The 19,190-nt window shown below is 44.0% G+C and overlaps 2 protein-coding genes across 4 annotated transcripts in view; one reads left to right on the forward strand and one right to left on the reverse strand.

The window, feature by feature from the left end:
* Positions 1-346: 346 nt before the first annotated feature.
* On the reverse strand, positions 347-4,921 carry SOWAHC (sosondowah ankyrin repeat domain family member C). The gene has a single exon (XM_028129149.2). The coding sequence runs from the start codon at positions 4,758-4,760 to the stop codon at positions 3,177-3,179; it is 1,584 nt and encodes a 527-aa protein (XP_027984950.2). The 5' UTR covers positions 4,761-4,921; the 3' UTR covers positions 347-3,176.
* Positions 4,922-5,012: 91 nt separating this feature from the next.
* Positions 5,013-19,190, forward strand: part of SEPTIN10 (septin 10) — a 63,907-nt gene continuing 49,729 nt past the window's right edge. Inside the window, exon 1 of one of the 3 annotated variants that reach the window (XM_054721591.1) lies at positions 5,013-5,390. In XM_054721591.1, the coding sequence (XP_054577566.1) occupies positions 5,364-5,390 (27 nt within the window). In that variant the 5' untranslated portion in view covers positions 5,013-5,363. The remainder of the gene's footprint in view (positions 5,391-19,190) is intronic. The other 2 variants (XM_008154105.3, XM_054721592.1) reach the window with 2 other exon arrangements.

Raw genomic sequence — 19,190 nt, forward strand, 5'->3', positions numbered from 1 at the left:
CCGGTCTGGTTGAGCCTTCGGTGGTAACAGTCGTTACGACCCTGGCTCTTTATTATATAGTGCACGGGTGGGGGCTGGCTGGCCTGCCCTGATGAGGGCCCCAGATCAGGCTGGGGGTCCCGGCTGGGGGGCAGGGCCGGCCGGGGGGAGGGGCCGCAGTCATTCTGGTCTCTGGTCATTCCACCGTTTTGATTGCTGGGCTTTTATTATATAGGATTAGGGATACATGATCAATAACTTTAAGAGATAGGAAGAGACCAAATAAACCGAAACGTCAAAAATCATTGTATGAACCATAAAAAAAGATAAAGGACTAGAGATATTTAGACAATTCAGAGAAAAAAAATCTAGTATGAACCTTTTATTTTGACAAAACAAACTATAAATTTTACATTCTAAGCTCCCAAAGTTTCACTTATTTAAAAAATAAAAGACAAGGCATCCTGGACACCCCGATTTCAGGTATGAACAAAGTAGTACCAGATTTTCAAGTTATATAAGCTGGTTGCATTTTATATACCATAAATGTGAAGAGAACTATGACATACATTCATTAGTTTCAAATGTACCTATAAAAGAACACATGGACATTCTTGAGTTTCCTAACTACACAGTTTTATATCAACAAACATCTAAGTAACTGACATAATTTCCATTAATGGTAAATACAACTTCACAAATATCAAATTACACAAATCATTTGCTCTTTATAATCTTAAATTGGAAATTGAAAAATAAGAGGAATTAGAGTTAAGTAGCTGAAAATGCTACATGAGCACACTGTGACCAGGATTGTACAAGTAGTTTCCCTCAGGAATGATTTTTAAAAATTTAAAGTCAATTTTATCAGAAAAGTTAAAATCTCTAGTGTGAAAAGAAAGTTATATGAATTATTAGCTCAATCTCTAAAGATCTAGCAAATTACAGATTTTTGTGCAATTAATTAGTAACATACACATTTAAGAGCTTAATACTGACTGTTTAATAGAATGTTTTGGTGGTTCTGAAGTGCCTACTCTTTATAGTTTACTTTAGCTTTATATGTCAATGAAAGATAAGATTCTTCAGTGGGAAGTTATAGCTTATTCTGCACTAGATATAGGTAATGCGTGTAAGATTCAGAGCAAATAGTGGTTTTCACCTTTAAGGAATCTACTTTTAATTTATACAAAATTAGATTTTCACCCACATGTATGGAAAAAGTGCTTCTCAAATGTATATAGCCCCCATTTCCATAATCCTAAAATAAAAATAAAGGCACATAAATGGATAATAGTTTATATATTTTATGTGAATATTCTTCATTAATCTTTAAACAAATTCACTCTAGAGATGTGTGATAAACTTGTTACAAATTTCTATGACTTGGGGAAATTAAAGATCTAAGATCTCTCTAAAGACTGCAGTGGTATACAATTCATATATTGGTTCATTCACTCTGCAAGCCAACTCACCTCTTAATCTCTATAGGTTGCAGGTACTTGTTTCATCAATAATGAGACCAGAAGGACTAAAGAAGGACTTGTGCAATTAGTCTCCCAGGAAAGTTGTTTTGAATCTTGTTACAAATAGATTTAATTTGCTTGTGAGTTAAATTTTACAATTATAAAATATTCACACAAATATATTTGAATGGAATGTAATTAAGAATCATGTGTAAGTCTTTAATTTTAATGACTGGTATTTTTCACTTACATGCAAAGAAATTCAATAGCCAGCAGTATTTAAATATAGAAATAGTACAATCTCTTCTCTTTTCCCTTTTATAAAGTGCTATTCTTAACTGGATAGAGTTACTATCCAGCTTCTCATTAACTTCACTGTATGTCTATTTAGGTTCAAGGAAACAATGAACAATTGAAAGGATTTAGTAATTTAAAAATTTGCAAAATATTGCTACATAGCATAAACTATGAGCATGTTTTATTAGTAAAACAAAAAGTGTACCTTAGGTTGATTTAATAATTACTTGAGAGAAGCATAGGCTCACGTACACTTATGCCAATTTTTGCTAATCATCTAAACCAGAAACAGTTCTGTAGGCAATTCAAGTCTAAGCACCATCAACTAGGGCAGTGATGGGCAACCTTTGGAGCTTGGTGTCAAACTTCGCCAAAAAACTGAGCATAACTCGGGTAGTGTGTCACTTTGAGGAAAAAACATTATTTCGCAAATGTTTCATCCTCAGGAGCAGCACATGTTTCATCCTCGGCATGCGGCCGCCTCAGTGGCCACGTGCCATCAGAAATGGCTACGCGTGTCAGTGCTGACACGCGTGTCATAGGTTCGCCATCACTGAACTAGGGTCATGTCAAATAGAAAGAATGGTTATATAACCCCAGAATAAAAACTTCAGCAAATTTAGACTTTTAGATTAGCAAAACAAGTCAGTGAGAATCGGAACCATATGCAATATTTTACTTAAAAGTACCATAGGTTGTTCAAGGTATTTTCTTTAAATAAAAATTTGGGTAGTTATTAGTAATGCACCTTAATACTGAGCGCAGTATGATAGTTAAGAGGAAAGCATACTACAGATTAACTAAAAGTGAATGTTGCTTATTTCTTTAGTTCAGTGATTAAAGCTGAAATTGCTTTTTAAAAACAGTTGAACACTTACAATACAGTAGGATACCAATAGGATTCCCATTTTTATTCATTTTCTAATTAGAATTTTTGCATTTCAACTCTTACCTGACCTTCGTAAAAATCTTAAAAAGCAAATGCAATTAGTGTTTGTTCACACTTAACAAATGTTACCAGTTTCATTATAATTTGCATATCTTGGTTTTGGAAGAGTAACCACTTTTAACCATCATAAACGAGCAATATTCCTCACTTAGCACGGCATCCAATAATGGCTAAATCAAAGAAACCCTCAGTCATCAATTCTGTACCTCCAATTTAGATACACCTGTAGTCTTTACAAACAGGGACTCCAGGGCAGAGGAATGGCATGGAGAAACGAAGCCTAGGTCAAGGTTTGATGAATCACTTGGAAAGCCACCTCACTCAGAATACTAGGGGAAACTCCCCTCCTTCCGCCCTCCCCCACTCCAACCCCCCAAAGCAAGAATGCATAATTCAGCCTAAGTCTTTTCTGGTCCCATTTACTTGCCTGACTCTAGTATTGCAGTTCGGACAAATAACCCTTAGAATTTTCTAAAAAATTATTTTTACCCAAATACATTGGACTTCGGTCTCAATTTGAATGAGGGTAAGTGGCCTTTAAGAGATCGATCCTCTTCTTCCTGCTCCCCCTCCTCCGGGGGCTGCTCCGGGTCTCTGAGAAAGGGTGTGGTGTGGATGATCTGGGTTCTGAAGTGGATTTTGTTGAGTCTGGGTTTTATTCGCCCACTAGAGCTGCCTGCGGCTTTGCGACCTGGGTCCTTTGCTTTGCCTCCTGCCCATCCCTCAGCCAGGTGGTGGTGGTGGTGATGATCCCCTCCATCCTCCAGGACGTGCGAGAGTTTGTAGGTGATGAGGTGGGAAGGAAGCACTTTTGAAAGCCTCCAGCGCCCACCCCCGCTGCCTGCGGCACTTTCACCGTCGTCCTCGTCCAGGGCTCCCACCAGGTTCTTGATCTCCTCGGCGGTGCTGTGACTCAGGTACTGCGAGGCCTTCTTCCCACTGTAGTCCCTGACGTCCACGTCTGCGTCGTAGGCCCCCACCAGCAACTTCACCACCTCCACGTGCCCGTGCATGGCTGCCAAGTGCAGGGCGGTGTAGCCTCCACTCGTCTTGGCGTTGATGTTCACTGGCAGCTGGTGTTTGTTGGCGAAGTTGACTAGCATGGCCAGGAGCTCCTGTCGGCCGTGCTTGGCAGCCCAGTGCAGGCAAGTGAAGCCGGTGATGAAGTCCCGCTTGGTCAGCAGGCCAGGCTCACAGGTGAGCAGCGCTTCCAGGCTGTCCCACTTGCCGTCCGAGGCCGAGAGCATCCAGGCGTGTTCTAACGGGTCCAGCGTCACCGAGGCCCCGCTGCTGACCTCCTCCTCGGCCGACGACGAAGCAAGGGAAGCGCTGTCCGAGTCGCCCCCGCCTTTGCCGCGTCCTCCCCCAGAGCAGCCCCCGGTGCTGCCGCCCCCCGCACAGACGCTCCTCTTCAGCTGCGGGGAGGTACCCATCACGAGGTCCCGGAGGTTCTGGCGAGCAGACCTTGGGGTGGTGGTTCCCCCGGGAGAGCTCCCTCCGTCCGCCTCCTCGCAGACCTGCGGCTGGGGTTCCAGGTCCTCGCTGGGCTCGGGGGTTGGTGCGCGGACCGGAGGCTGCGCGCCGCGCCGCGAGTTCTTTCTCCTGGCCCCGCCGTCCAGGGGCGGCCCGCTCCGGCCGTCGCCCGCCAGGCTGGGCGGCCCAAGCGCGGCGGCGGCGGCCTCTTCATCGCCGGGTTCACAGCGCGGCCCGGGGGACGCCGCCTCGGGGCACTTGGCCGGGTGGTCGGACCCCTCCGGGTCACCGCCTCCGTGGGGCTCGGGCTCTGCAGTCACCGAAATGCGGGGCAGGTCCCGAGGGGGCGCGGCCTGGGGTGACTGTGGGCCTTCGCAGAACCTCCTTTTGAGGTGCACGTACTTGGCGCCGTCGGCGGGGTCGGTGCGCACCGTGGCCACGGCGTTGACCAGCTCCTTGAAGTGGGCGCGCCGCTCGGGCGCGCCGCCCAGGGCGCCCCTGAAGTGCTGCACCAGCTCGGCGTGCCGGGCCCGGCCCCCGCGCTCCGCGAGGAAGCGCAGCACCGCCTCGGGGCCGAGCTCCGCCGGGCCCTCCATCCGGGATCGCGCTGCTCGCTTGGCTGCGGGCGGGCGGGCGGCGGGAGACTCAGCCCGGCCCCATCGCGGTGCGCTCCCCGGTGCGGGCTCCGCGAACTCCCAGCCGCCGCTCCGCGGCCGGAGACGCCGCCACTCGCTCACAGGGCCGCGCCCCGCGCGAACACGCCTCCGCCGGCACCGCCCCGTCCCGCCCACTTCCGGTCCCCGCGCGGCCGCAATCTCGGCTCCCGCCGGCCGCCCGCGGACACGGCCCCGGGCCCGCCCACTTCCGGCCCTCGCGCGGGAGTGCCTCCGGCCGCCGCCCGCGGAGCCGTCCCGGCCGCATCCCCTCTCCCTTCGGCCCAGGGTCCCGCGGCCGCTTGCCCCGCACTGACTCGTCGCGCGACACGTCGTGGGACACCCCTGTGAGAGGCTCGCTCGCGCCCGCGTCACTGAGGCCGCCGGCTTGGCCCCGCCCCTCCCCGTCGCGCCGCCTCCGGCCCGCGCCCCGCGTCCCGAGCCCTTCCCGGCCCCCGGCTCCCTCCGCCGACGCGCTGCTCCGGTCGCGGCGAGACCGCCGCCCCGCCCGCCCTCGGCTCGCTTCGCCCCGCTCCCGCCGGAACCATGAGCTCTGAGGAGGCGCGGCACCTGGTGAGTCCAGGCGACCCCCCGGCCGGACTCCCAGGGTCTCCGCCTCGCCGTTCCCGGGGTCCCAACGTAACTTCCTCCCGCACGTCCGGTCGGGCGGTGGTGGGTCCCGCCCTCCGCGGTCCTGCGGGCTCCGCGGTCCCCCTTCTAGGGCGAACGGGACCCTCTCACCCCCTCGGTCCACGGGCGTCGGCGGGCGTCGGCGGGGGGCGGGGGGCCCGCATCCGGCGCGCGAGGTCCCCCAGCTCCGCGCCGGGCGGGAGCGCTCAACTTTGTGCACGGCTTCCCGTCTTCGCCGAAAGTTAGTGGGAAACAGCGATCGTGGGTCCGCGTGTTTGTAACGGTTTCGGGCAGCGACCTTCTGCAGCCGCGGCCCTTCCCCGACTCGACCCCGGGGCCCGGCGCGCGGTCCTCCTCCGGGTCCTCCGCTGAAATTCGATCCCCACCCTCGTTTGGGGGGGACCTGGGCACCCTCGCGCATTAAAAGCCGGGTGACTGAGCTCTCCGGGGTTTATGCCTTTCAAACCAGTTGCATGTTTTTATCATTTGAAGCCAGCGGTTCTCAGCGTGTGGTCAGTTATTTCCTGACAATACCAAGTGTCGTTTGCCTTTTCCACTTGTTCCCTCGGGCGTGTAGGCTGTTTTTCAGAGGCTCCGTGACGTGGACCTCACCGCCCCTCTCCGATGGAATGTGTCTCTGATCTCTCCTACATTGCTGGTGGGAATGGAAAATGTGCAAAAACGCTGGGAAAAAAAACTTGTGTACATTTTTATTTTAATTTCTAACCCTACAAATATCCATGGTTGTAATCCTGCAAACAAAAGCTCTCTGGGGTCCTGAGACCAAAAAGTTTGAGGCTGGTCTAAGCAGTCCCGAGTCAGAAGGCTCCATGGTAGGAACAGGTTACCCTTTGCAGCCTGAGAGGGAGGCGATGTGTCCGAGCCGCACAACTTCTGTGGCAGCCCGGACAGCCCCCACTCCGCCGGGTCGCCTCCTACTCCGTGATGTCCTTAGAGAAGTCTCGGTTTTTCTCTCTGAACCGCCTTGTCACGGTGGCTGTGTTTGTGTGCATGTGCGGGTGAGAAAAATGTGTTTTATAAACTTCGGTTCGTAGTAATCTTCAGAATTAAACTTGTGCTGAAGCAAGCGCTTCATTTAATTGGCGTTGGATTTCTTGTCCACTGCACTTATTTTGCAGTTCAGTAGTAAGGCTATCTTGATGTATTTTCTAATTAAACTTTTCATTTTGAGATAATTGTAGATTCACATGCAATAGAGATCCCTGCACCCTTTATTCAGCTTTATTCAATAATAACATTTGCACAACCATTGTACAAGACCACAACCAGGACATTATTGTTAAGGTAGAGAACTTTCCCACCAGAAGGATCCCTTTTATACTCATACCCACTTCATTTCCACGCCACCTCCTTCCTAATCTCCAACAACCACTAATGTGTTATTCCTTTCTATATTTTTGTCATTTCATGACTGTTATTTAAAGAACCACACAGTATTTAAGCTTTTGGGATTGGACTTTTTTCACTCAGCAAAATTCTCTGGAGATTCATCTAGGTTGTTGCATGTGTCATTAGTTTGTTCTTTTTAATTGCTGAGTAGTATTCTATGGTATAGATGTAGTACACTTTGTTTGGAGGACATCTAGGTTGTTTCCATTGTTGGGCTATTAATGAATAAAGCTGCTATAAACATTGATGTACAGTGACATGTAATGTAAAATAATGAACAACACGTAAGACTTCAGGTTTCTGGGATAACTTCCCAGGAGGACAGCTGCTGGGTCCTGTAGAGCTGGGTATAAAGATTTATAAGAAACTGCTGAACTTTCCCAGCGTTTTTGCACATTTTCCATTCCCACCAGCAATGTAGGAGAGATCAGGTTCTCCACATGCTCACCAGCATTTGGAGTTCCTATCTTTTATTTAGGCATTCTGATAGGTATATAGTGATTTATTGTGGTTTTAACTTGTGTTTCCATGATGGCTAATGATAAACATCTTTTCATGGATTTATTTGCCATCTGCATATTCTCTTCAGTGAAAGTCTTTTTGTCCATTTTCTAACTGGATTTTTTAAATAGTTGGTTTTAGAGGTTTGTTTTTTTTTAAGATATTCTAAATACTAGTCCTTCCTTGATATGCGATTTGCAAACGTTTTCTCTTAGTCTGTAGTTTTTTTCTTCTTAATAGAACCCTTTGCAGAGCAAACATTTTTAATTTTTATAAACCATTTTTTTTTCATTTTTCCTCTTATGGATTGTACTTTTATAAAGTCTAAGAATTATTTGCTTAACCCTAGATCACAAAAGTATTCTCTTATTTTTTCTTCTAAAAGTTTTCCAGTCTATGTTTTGCATTTAAGCCCGTGACCCATTTTGAATTAAGTTTTATATAAGGTGTGAGTCTTAGATTGAAGATCATTTTTTGCCATGCTCCTGCACCATTTGTCAAAAAGGCTGTCTGTCTTCTATTGAATTGCTTTTGCACTTTTGTTAGAAATCAGTTGAGCCCCTACTTCCCCACTGCAAGGTTCTATATTTGTGTGTATCTATTTCGGGGTTTTCTAATATCACGGTCATGATTCCTGTAACTAAACAATAAGTCTTGAAATAAAGTAGACTGATTCTTCTCACTTAATTCTATTTTTCAATTTTTTTGGCTATTCTAGTTCTTTTGTCTTGAATTATAAATTTTAGATTAGTCTAAATAATTTTGCTGGCATTTTTATAGGAATGACGCTAAATCTGTATCATTTTAGGGAGAATTTATATCTCTACTATGTTGAGTCTTCCAACTAATGAGCATAACATTTCTCCCCATTATTTCATATTCTTTAATTTCTTTCATCAGCATTATATACAAGCTTTGCATATGTTTTGTTACAGTACTTCCCATTTTCCTAGTACACATGTTCCAAGATCCCTGTATATGCTGTTTTTTCCTCTACACCCTTTCCACCTAAAAAAGGAAGCATTTTATGGCTTCTCCTTGGCATAGTCAAATTGCCAGCATCACTACTCTTGAGTTTTGGAGCCATTATTAAGTAAAATAAGGTTTACTGAACACAAGTACTGCAATACTGTTAATCTGATAACTGAGATGCTACTAAGTAACAGGTGGGAAGCTTATACAGTATAGATACACTGGACATAGGGCTGTCGCTTTCTTGAAGATGGAGCGGGATGGTGTGAGATTTCATAATGTTATTCAAAACAGCATGCAATGTAAAACTTATTATTACTGAAATTTTCCATTTAATATTTTCAAACTGTGGTTGATCATGGAAACTGAAAGTATGGAGAGAATAGATAAGCGGGGGACTACTGTATACCTATTTGATTTTTTTTTAAGCAATTGTAAGCTGTCTATATACTCAATCTTAAAATAACATGAGATGCCTTTCAATTGTATTTAGCAATCATGAAGAAAATAGCTTTAAATTTTTCTTTAATGTATGTATACTAGAGGCCCAGTGCACAAATTCGTGCACGGATGGGGTCCAGCCGGCCCGGCCCCAATTGGGGCAGATCAGGGCTGGGCCTGTTGGGAGGAAGAGATGGTGGGAGGTGGCTGGCCAGCCCACCCCAATGGGGGTGATCAGGGCCTGGCAGGCTGAGGGGAGGGGCCGTGGACGATTGGCTGGCGGGCCCCGCCCCCGATTGGGGGTGGGGCCAGCCATGGGGAGGGGCTATGGGTGGTGGCCGGCCTGCCCTGCCCCCGATTGGGGTGGAGGGTGCCGATTGGGGGCCAGCGGCCTGGGGGAGGGTCCATGGGTGGTTGGCTGGCTGGCCCTGCCCCTGATGGGGGTGGGGGGGGGTTGATCTGGGGTGGGGCCAGGCTGGGGGAGGGGCTGCAGGAGGTTGGCTAGCCGGCCCCTCCCCCTGTTGGGGTGGGAGAGTCTGGTAGTGGGCAGTACTTATTAAAGGATATTTAACCTTTTGCACTCAGATGTCGAGTGTGACTCGACACGGTTAGCATCGGTAGCAGCTCATATGTCCAGCCACACTCGACACGTAGTTTCACCGTGGGGGGGAAGGGGGATTTTTGTCTGTTTTTCCAGTATCTTTTCTTGTTTTCATTAGCATGAAAGGACAAATAAAATGTAAATGCCGTCTCAACTGATGCCACCACCTAAGCTTCACCAGTGGCATCTTCAAAGGCTATTTGTTTCTAAGACACATCAGTCACGTGAAAAAGGTTAGACCAGTACACTAACTTCCAGGGGTAGATTATTATCTACTAACTTAGAGCAATGTTTAGATGGAAAGCTCCATATAATCACACCTCACCCTAACAAAAAACACAAAGATTGTGTTGTTTGTTCTAACAGAAAAATCAAAGGAGGAAGAAGAGAGACGATTTATATTTGCGAAACATGTGAATGTAAACCAGGTCTTCATGTGGGTGAATGTTTCAAAAAATATCACACCATGAAAAATTATAGAGATTAAAATTACTCTTTGAATGTATCAATAATTTGAAATATAAAAAAATCCAAATAAATAAGTTTGTATGAAAAGAAACTCCAGTTTTTTATTCTACTGCTGCGCTTTGTAAAATCTGGGGTATTTAAAAAATTAAATCCCGAGTAGAATAAAGGAATCGAGAAAAAAGCAAGCGAGTGCAAAGGGTTAAAACTGAAGGGAACTCTAGGCGTTTTTTACTTCTTGGTTCATAACTTAGAGCAACGTTTAGATGGAAAGCTCCATATAATCACACCTCACCCTAACAAAAAACACAAAGATTGTGTTGTTTGTTCTAACAGAAAAATCAAAAGTGGTCTAGTGATCTCTGAAGATCTTTGCAAACATTCAAGTATTCAAGATCCATTTTTATATGGATTTGTTCTTTGCTGCTCTGAATACATATCCAATGGGTAAGTGAATGCTACCAAATGCTAAAGTGCATTCACTATGGCAAGGATTGCAGTGCTTGCATTATTACATACTAGAGGCCTTGTGCACAAATTCATGCACCAGTGGGGTCCTTCGGCCTGGCCTGTGGGATCGGGCCAAATCTGGCTCTCTGACATCTCCTAAGGGGTCCCGGATTGCAAGAGGGCACAGGCCAGGCTGAGGGATCCCACTGGTGCACGATTGGGGCTAGGGAGGGATGCAGGAGGTTGGCCAGCTGGGGAGGGATTGCGGGAGGGCTCCAGGGAGTGTCTGGCCCACCTTGCTTGATTCCGATTGGCCGGAACTCAGCAACAAGCTAACCTACTGGTTTGAGCATCTGCCCCCCTGGTGGTCAGTGCACGTCATAGCAACTGGTCGACTCTCTGCCCCCTGGTGGTCAGTGCATGTCATAGCAAGCAGTTGAGCGGCCTTAGCATATCATTAGCATACTGGAGGCCCATTGCACGAAGATTCATGCAATAGGCCTTCCTTCCCCTGGCTGCTGGCACTGGTTTTCCTCCGGCACCCGGGACCCAGGCCTTCGCTCTGGCCGCAGCAGAGAAGCCAAGCCTCTTCAGTTTTCAGTCTTCAGTCTTCAGTCTTCAGTCTTCAGTCTTCGCTTGGGTCAGAGCCTTCAGTCTTTGCTCCCTGCCTGCATATGCAAATTAACCCACCATCTTTGTTGGGCTAATTTGCATACTCACTTCTGATTGGCTGGTGGGCGTTGCGGAGGTATGGTCAAATTGCATATTTCTTTTATTAGTGTAGGTTACCCTTGGTTAAACGGAAAACCGGACACTTAGCATATTAGGATTTTATTATATAGGACTAGAGGCCCAGTGCATGAAATTTGTGCACTGGGGAGGGGGGTATCCCTTAGCCCAGCCTGCACCCTCTCCAATTTGGGGCCCCTCTGGGGATGTCCGACTGCCGGTTTAGGGTATCGGGCCTAAACCGGCAGTCGGACATCCTTCTTACAATCCGGGACTGCTGGCTCCTAACCACTCGCCTGCCTGTCTGCCTGCCTGCCTGTCTGCCTGATTGCCCCTAACCGCTTCTGCCTGCCAGCCTGATCTCCCCCTAACCGCTCCCCTGCCGGCCTGATTGACACCTAACTGCTCCCCTGCTGGCTCGATCACCCCCCAACTGCCCTCCCCTGCTGGCCCGATCGCCCCCAACTGCCCTCCCCTACAGACCTGGTCACCCCCAACTGCCCTCCCTTGCAGGCCTGGTTGCCCCCAGCTGCCCTCCCCTGCCAGCTATTTTGTGGTGACCATCTTTTGATGACGTGAGGGTATCGCACGAGGGCATGACGCCACCTAGGCTTTTATTATATAGGATATCCTCCCAACTCCATGAGTTGAGTAATGTCTCCATTTGGGGAGAGAGGGGAATTAACATTCTCTTACTTTGTTCATGTTGTCATTGTACCTCCTTGCCCCATGCCCTCATCCGTGGTTTTGGCAGTTACTTAGTGCACTAGCAATTTGTATCTGTTGCCATCCATAAACAGTTAATTCTAACAGCCTTCTTAAGCCATACTTTTTAAAAAATATATATTTTATTGATTTTTTACAGAGAGGAAGGGAGAGGGATAGAGAGTTAGAAACATCAATCAGCTGCCTCCTGCACACTCTGCACTGAGGATGTGCCTGCAAGCAAGGTACATGCTCTTGACTGGAATCGAACCTGGGACCTTTCAGTCCGCAGGCCAATGCTCTATCCACTGAGCCAAACCAGTCAGGGCAATCCATACTTTTATTAATCCTAGGACCGTGGTCGGCAAACTGCGGCTCCTGAGCCACATGCGGCTCTTTGGCCCCTTGAGTGTGGCTCTTCCACAAAATACCACGGCCTGGGTGAGTGTATTTTGAAGAAGTGGCGTTAGACGAAGTTTAAGTTTAAAAAATTTGGCTCTCAAAAGAAATTTCAATCATTGTACTGTTGATATTTGGTTCTGTTGACTAATGAGTTTGCCGACCACTGTTCCAGGAGATCTCTGTTTTGGCAGAATCTATATGCTGCTGGTCATATAGTAACAGAGATTCTGTTGTTTAGAAAAGAATTAAAATTTACAGTTTCCACATAGTGAGAGCCAAAATACTACATTGTAATTTGAACAATTGGAGAAAATATTTTAATCTCATTTTGCATTTGCATATTTTGCTGTATATTTTCTTTTTTATTACTGCTTATAAAATAATACATATATTGTCTTAATCATGTTGTTATCCTTAGTCCAAATTTTTGTTAGCTACTACTTTACCATCTATTGATTACTTTTAGTTAGGAAATTTTGTTATATCTTTATGAATTAACTTTTTTTAATGAGGTATAATTTATATACATTGAAATTTATTCTTTTTTAGTATAAAACTTTATGAGGTTTGGTGAATATATACAATTGTGTAACCATAACCGCAAACATGTAGAATAGTTCCATCACTCCGCTTTCCCCAAACTCCTTTGTGCTTCTTTGTAGTCCCTCTCTTCATCTCTGACAGTCACTGATCAGTTTTGTGTTCCTGTTGTTTTGTCTTTACCAGAATTTCATATGTATGAATTTTTATATTGAGATTCATCCATGTGTTGCATGTTCCTTCTTATTGTTGACTAGTATTTCATTGTATGGTTGTGCCACAATTTATTTTGTTCATCCTTTCTCCATTGAAAAACATTTGGGCTGTTAGCAGTTTTTAAGAGTTATGAATAAAGTTAACTGTATATATTCACATGTAGGTTTCTATGTGAATATAAGTTTGCATTTCACTTGGGATGATATCTAGGAGTAGGATTACCGAGTGTGTGTTCAACTAACTTAAGAAACTGCCAAACTCTTGCAAATGTTTGTTCCAATTTGCATTCCCACCAGTAACAACTGAGAGTTCCTGTTGTTTGCATCCTTGCCAGTATTGTCAATTTTTAAAAAGTAATTCTGATATATAGTGATATCTCATGATTTAATTTCATCTATGTAATGACTAATGCTATTGAGCATCTTGTCATGTGCCTATTTGCCATCCTATATCCTTGTTTACATCATTTCCCATTTTTAAAAATTAAGTTATTGTCTAAATTATTATGGAGTTATACAAGTTTTTAAATATATATATATGTATATATATATATATATATATACACACACATATATATATATATATATATACACACATATATCATACTAGAAGCCCATTGCACGAAGATTCGTGCAATAGACCTTCATTCACCTGGCTGCCTGCACCAGTTTTCCGCCGGCACTGGGGACTGAGGCCTTGGCTCTGGCCACCGCCTTCCGCCTTCTTTCAGGGTAGGGGCTTGGCTCCGGGCAGCGGCGGCAATCTGGGCACCTCCCGCTGGCCCGGTTCTGTCAGCCGCTCAGCAGTGGGGGGCAGGGCAGCGCGTGGGGCCGCCATCTTTACTGGGTTAATTTGCATAGCTCCCTGATTGGCTGTGGGCATAGCAAAGGTATGGTCAATTAGCATATTACCCTTTTATTAGGTAGGATAAGTCCTTTATGAAATAAATTATTTACCAATGTTTTATCCAAGTATGTGTCTTATTTTTTTAATTCTCTTAGTATGCTTTGAAGAGCAGAAGATTTTAGTTTATTAGGTACAATTTAGCTTTTTTTCTTTATGGATCATGCTTTTGATGTTATAGTAAGAAATCTTTACTTAATGTAAGGCCACAAAGATTTTGTTTATACCTTTTCTTCTATTAGGTCTGTGATTCATATGGTATAAGGTATGAAATATGAATTGAGGATCACTTTTTTTGCATATGAGAGTCCAATTGTTCCAGCACCATTTAAAAAAAACAACTGTCCTTTCTCCCTTAAATTGCATTTGCACCTTGTTGAAAATTCTTGCCCTCCCCGCCCCCTCTCCCCTACACACACACACACACTCTCTCTGTATCACATCACTCTTTCCTGGAGGCATGGTTGTTGACAACATTACTTCTCATTGCCACTTCCAGATCATTTTTCTCTCCCTAAATACTCCCAATTTTGACTCTCACTGAGCTATAACACTATATACTCATCTACCTTTCTTTGTTTAGTCATCTCTGAAACCTCACCTCCCTCTATGCTTGACAGTGTTGCTATTAGCTCTCTGTAATTCTATAACATTAGACCTGTCATAATTCTAGGTGATTTCAGTATTCACATAGATTATCCTTTCAATAATCTGCCTTTCAGTTTTTGACCTCCTCTCCTAAAATACCTTGTGTTCTCTATCCTACTGTAGCAACTCCTTGTTGTAGTTTATAACTTGACCTTGTCATTCCCAGTAACTGCAACCCCTCCTAATCTTACTTTCAGGCATTTCACTCTGACCATACTTCCTACTTTTCCTGTTTGTTTACTCCCTCAGGTAACTCCAAGTCCCATAATTCTTTGATCTAATCTGTTGAACCTTTCCCCTTTCCCTCATATCTTTCATGCCTTCTTTTCCTTTTTTGCCAGCTTTAAGTCCATCTTGTAACATGTATAAGTATTTTCTTGCACATCTCAGTTTCATCTCTTGCTCCTTCATTCTTCCCTGGCAAAACCCCCCCCACACTTAAACTGTCCCCGGACTCTGCTCTTGTACCCTCACTGCTGATTATGATGGGGGGAAATCATGCTGGTGGTTTTACTCTAATATCATGATCACTGCGTAAATTCAAGAGGCTGCCTAAAAATTGTACTGCATTTTCCTCATTCATTCACCCTCTCATTCTTCTTGATAAAGGGTGAGCAGACATTTAAAGGGTTAAATAGTAACTATTTTCAATGCTGTGAGCCACAAGGTCTCTGTCACAATTATGCAATGTCATTGTTTTCTGAAAGCAGCCACACATGGTAAGTAAAGGAATGGTAGTGGCACATTCTTTGTTCCTCCCTTACGGACTTTTTTTTTTTTTTTTTTTTTTTTAACCTGTCTTCCAGGACTCCACACTTTTCTGGATTTCTTTCACCCTCCTTCTTAGCCATTTGGACTGGTTGCTCCTCAGTTCTCCAACTTTTAATGTTGGAGAACCCCCGCCCAGGGCTCAATTCTGTGATCCCTTCTCTTTTTTGAATACCTTCAATCCCTGGGTGATTTCATCTCATTCCACAGCTTTAAGTACTAGCTATATATTGATGACTTCAGAATTGTTTTCCTCAGTCAGATATCTCTGACTCTCAACTTGTTTATCCAACTACATACTCAGTACCTTCACTTCCGTATCTAATAGGCATCTCCAATTGAACATGTTCTAAAGAGAGCTCCTGATCTTCCCCTATCCTCTTCCTCCTACAGTCTTCCCAGTTTTAGTAAATGGAAGCTCCCTCCTCCTTATTGTTCAAACCAAAAACTTTGGAACCATTCTCTACATCTCCTCACATCCCACATTGAGCCCTCAGCAAGTTCTGTTGGTTCTGCCTTCAAGGTAGATGAATTTGTCCTCATCTTACCTCTTCCACCACTAACATTCTGCCATGATGTCGTTCCTGGATTAGATTAATGCAGCAGTCTCTTAACTAGTCTTGTTTCTGCCTTGCCATTCTTCAGTCTACTTTCAACATAGTAGCTTTAGCAAACCCTTTAGTACAAAGAGAAGTCATGTCCTTCTTATACAAAACCCTTCAAAGCCAAGGCCTTCCAACAAGCCACAAGAACTCTGCATGATCTGGCATTGCATTTATCTCTGGCCACTCTGCCTCCCTCTCTCTGCTCCAGCTGCTTGGTCTTACGGCTATTCCTCAAACACTGCAGTACACACTTGCTTCAGGATCTCTGCCATTGTTAGTTCCCTCTGCCTGGAATGCTCTTCCTCCAGACATCCTCTTCACCAGTCTCCTTTAACCCCTCAGGTCTTTTCAGGTAGGCTTTCCCTAACTACCCTGTTCAAAATGGCACCCTCACCTCTAATTTTGGAAAAGTAAGCAGGTACAGCCTTTTTGAGGGGCAGTTTGGCAATATGTTTATACCTTTGACTAGTACTACATTCTAGGAATTTATTGTGAGGAAATTAACAGTTGTTTCTACAGGACTGTCCCTTTGGATCCAGCAGGAAGCAGATGTTGGAGTTAGGAGTGTTAGAGATTGATTAAGGGTGGAAATTGGGGAGAAGAAGTGATGCCTGTGGAAGAGAAAGGGGAGGAAGCTAGACTAGAGAGGAAAAGTGTTCAGGCCTTGGTGCAGATTTTGATAGCTGTGAAAGGAAAGAGGTTAGGAAGCAGAATTGGGCCCAAAGAGCCTCAGAGGTCTTGCGTATCTGGCAAAGTTTGGGCCAGCCCAGTGGAGAGCTTTGACTGCTTGTTAGGTTGGCCTGCTTAGGGCAGAAGGGGCCAGGTCCTGACACCCTCACTGTGCTCAGTCTTTGGCTAGGGGCTTCCTGGGAAGAGCTGGTCTTGGATTGAGGACTGTGCAGACCCTGAAGGCTCCACAGCTGGAAGCTGTCAGCATTCTCCATAGCCAAAGGGCAAGTTCTTGCTGGAAGGGAGGCAGATCTGAGTGGAGGACAGCCTCTTTGGCTGCTGCATGAGGGACATTTATTACAGTGTTAATTTAAAATGACATAATTAGAAATGGTATTTTTTCCCCTATAATAAACATGAAACATTACTTTTCTAATTAAGGGGGGAAAGTAATTTCAAAGTAAACTTGCATTTGTATTTTAAGCAGCCATGTTAATACTGTAAGCTTTTGTCAAGCTTGAAACTCCTCTTTTACTAGTACATAAACTAGTAAAGTTTATCAAGAATTTCCTTGTCTTTATATTTTGTGGCTGAATGTTAAGACTGTTTAGTTATCATTTAGGTTTTGTATTTATTGAAGAGGATGGAAAAATTGAGGTAAAATGGATATATTGGTGGGACTTGGACTACCCTAAGCTGCCCTAGACTGAGACTATCCTGGGGGAGATCCAGCAGGCTTTGCCATATATTGTGTTGCTTTGTCTTATATTACCAAGTCTTACTGATTTCATTTGAATTCTTTTTTTTCCCTGGGTTGTAATTAGCTTCTAATTCTAGAATGATCCTATGCAGAATTTGAATAAGGTAATATTACTATTTATTTTTAGGAAATGTTTAGATTAGCACTATTAACTTTTTTTAAAGTTTCCTTAACCTGAAGATGTAATAAAATGATTTTAAAGAATGAGTCTGTGTAATCTTTTAAATTATTGTTTTAAGCCAAAGAACCCTGCCCTCAAAACCCATTAAATGAGCCCAGATTTTAATTTTTTTTTATTTTTGGTCTTAAAAGACTCCAAGAAACACCAGGGGACAATTTGAAAAGTTTGGTTCTATTTCTTTAACTTTATAAAGATAGAACTTACAGGAAAATGAAGTTAAAATGAAGCTATTTTTAAAGTCAAGTCTGAATTTTGTTCCCCTCAGGCTCATTGCTACACCCAGAGGCTATACACAGTCTCTAAGGAATGTTTCCAAGCAGGGTAAGGAAAGATATCTAGGGTCCTGTTGTGAAAGAATCACCATGTTTTCCTATAATTGGCCTGTACTCCCCACACTGAAATTTTGAAGAAGGGGAAGAACCTGATTTCTCCAGCTACCCCGGAATGTTCTGGCACTTTTTTCTACGACTCATTACATACTACAACTTTTAAAAAATGAATAAATAAGTAAATAAATATGTTAGACTTTGCTAGGAATTAAAGGTACTGTTTAATATTTTTTCTTCTAGGTAGTAAGTATAGAGATTTAAATATATGTATGTTTCTGTATGTATGATGTATATATGTATTTAAAATTAAAAAATGCAGGAAAAGCAAACTTGTGTGACTGTGTAATCAAGTGTAGGAATAGTGATTTTATTAGTCTTCTTTGTGTTTTAGAATGGGATTATGGTTGCCTGCTATCAGTTTGTGTTCTCTGAGATAAGTTCTTAAGATCAAGGGCCATGTCCTCCTCCTCCCAAGACCCCATTGCTCAGCATAGTGATTTGCATATAGTAAGTAGGTCAGTGATAGAGCAGACAGAATTCCACTTCTTGGTGGTGGTTACTTTTAACTCAGGGCTTACCACTAAAGGGACTGGGTCAACTCTGGTCCGCTTATTATTTTACCTTTAAAAATGGGACAGGACATTTATTAAGAACTGTTTACATTCTAAAAGTTGTTTTGGAAATTTGACTAGTAAAGTAGTACCAGTGGAAAATATTAAAAGCAGCTATTTATAATACTTTTTATGTGACTCATTATTATTTCCTGATCAAAACATTTATCCACAGAGATGTTAAATAGGCTTTTTGGCAGGTATTCAGAAACACCAGAAATGAATAAACAAAAGCAGATATTTGATATTAACTTACATAAATGACAGAAATGTAACACAGGTTTTATTAGTCAAAGTTTAATGACAGATGAGCACAAAACCAATCATTGTTTTCTAAGCAAATTTTACTGGTACTTACCCACCAAACTGCTTACTGAACCGCATTTCACAAAAACCAAGTCATATGTTACCCATTATATTAAAAACTGACTCTATTCTTACTGTAACTTTTTAAAGTTTAATTAAAGTTCTATAGTTGGTATGTAGAAATAACACAGACTTCAGTAAATTAGATGTGTGGCATCTCACTTCCATCACTGATGTGGGCAAATGGCACCTTACATTAGGAAGTAACATTGATCGTGGAGTGTTCTTCTCTCTCATTCAGTTTATCTCATGCAAGGCTCTGAACAGGGCTCCTAAAAAGACATTTTCTGTGGCACTGTTTTGCCTTTACCACAAGTCAACCTCTTCAGATCGGGGTGGGGAATGTCCGGACCGTGGACTGTATAAGGCCCATGAAATAATTTGGTCTGGCCCTGCCTACGCATGAGGAGTCAGTTAATTAAATGTTTGACCAGATATAGCAGGCTAATTTTTAAGTTAATTTTGTATGGC

The sequence above is a fragment of the Eptesicus fuscus genome, chromosome 9 (genome assembly GCF_027574615.1).
Source record: "Eptesicus fuscus isolate TK198812 chromosome 9, DD_ASM_mEF_20220401, whole genome shotgun sequence".
NCBI lineage: Eukaryota > Metazoa > Chordata > Mammalia > Chiroptera > Vespertilionidae > Eptesicus > Eptesicus fuscus.

Excerpts from the sequence above, each read along its gene's own strand:
- SOWAHC (XM_028129149.2), bottom strand. The coding sequence starts at position 4,760 with ATGGAGGGCCCGGCGGAGCTCGGCCCCGAGGCGGTGCTGCGCTTCCTC.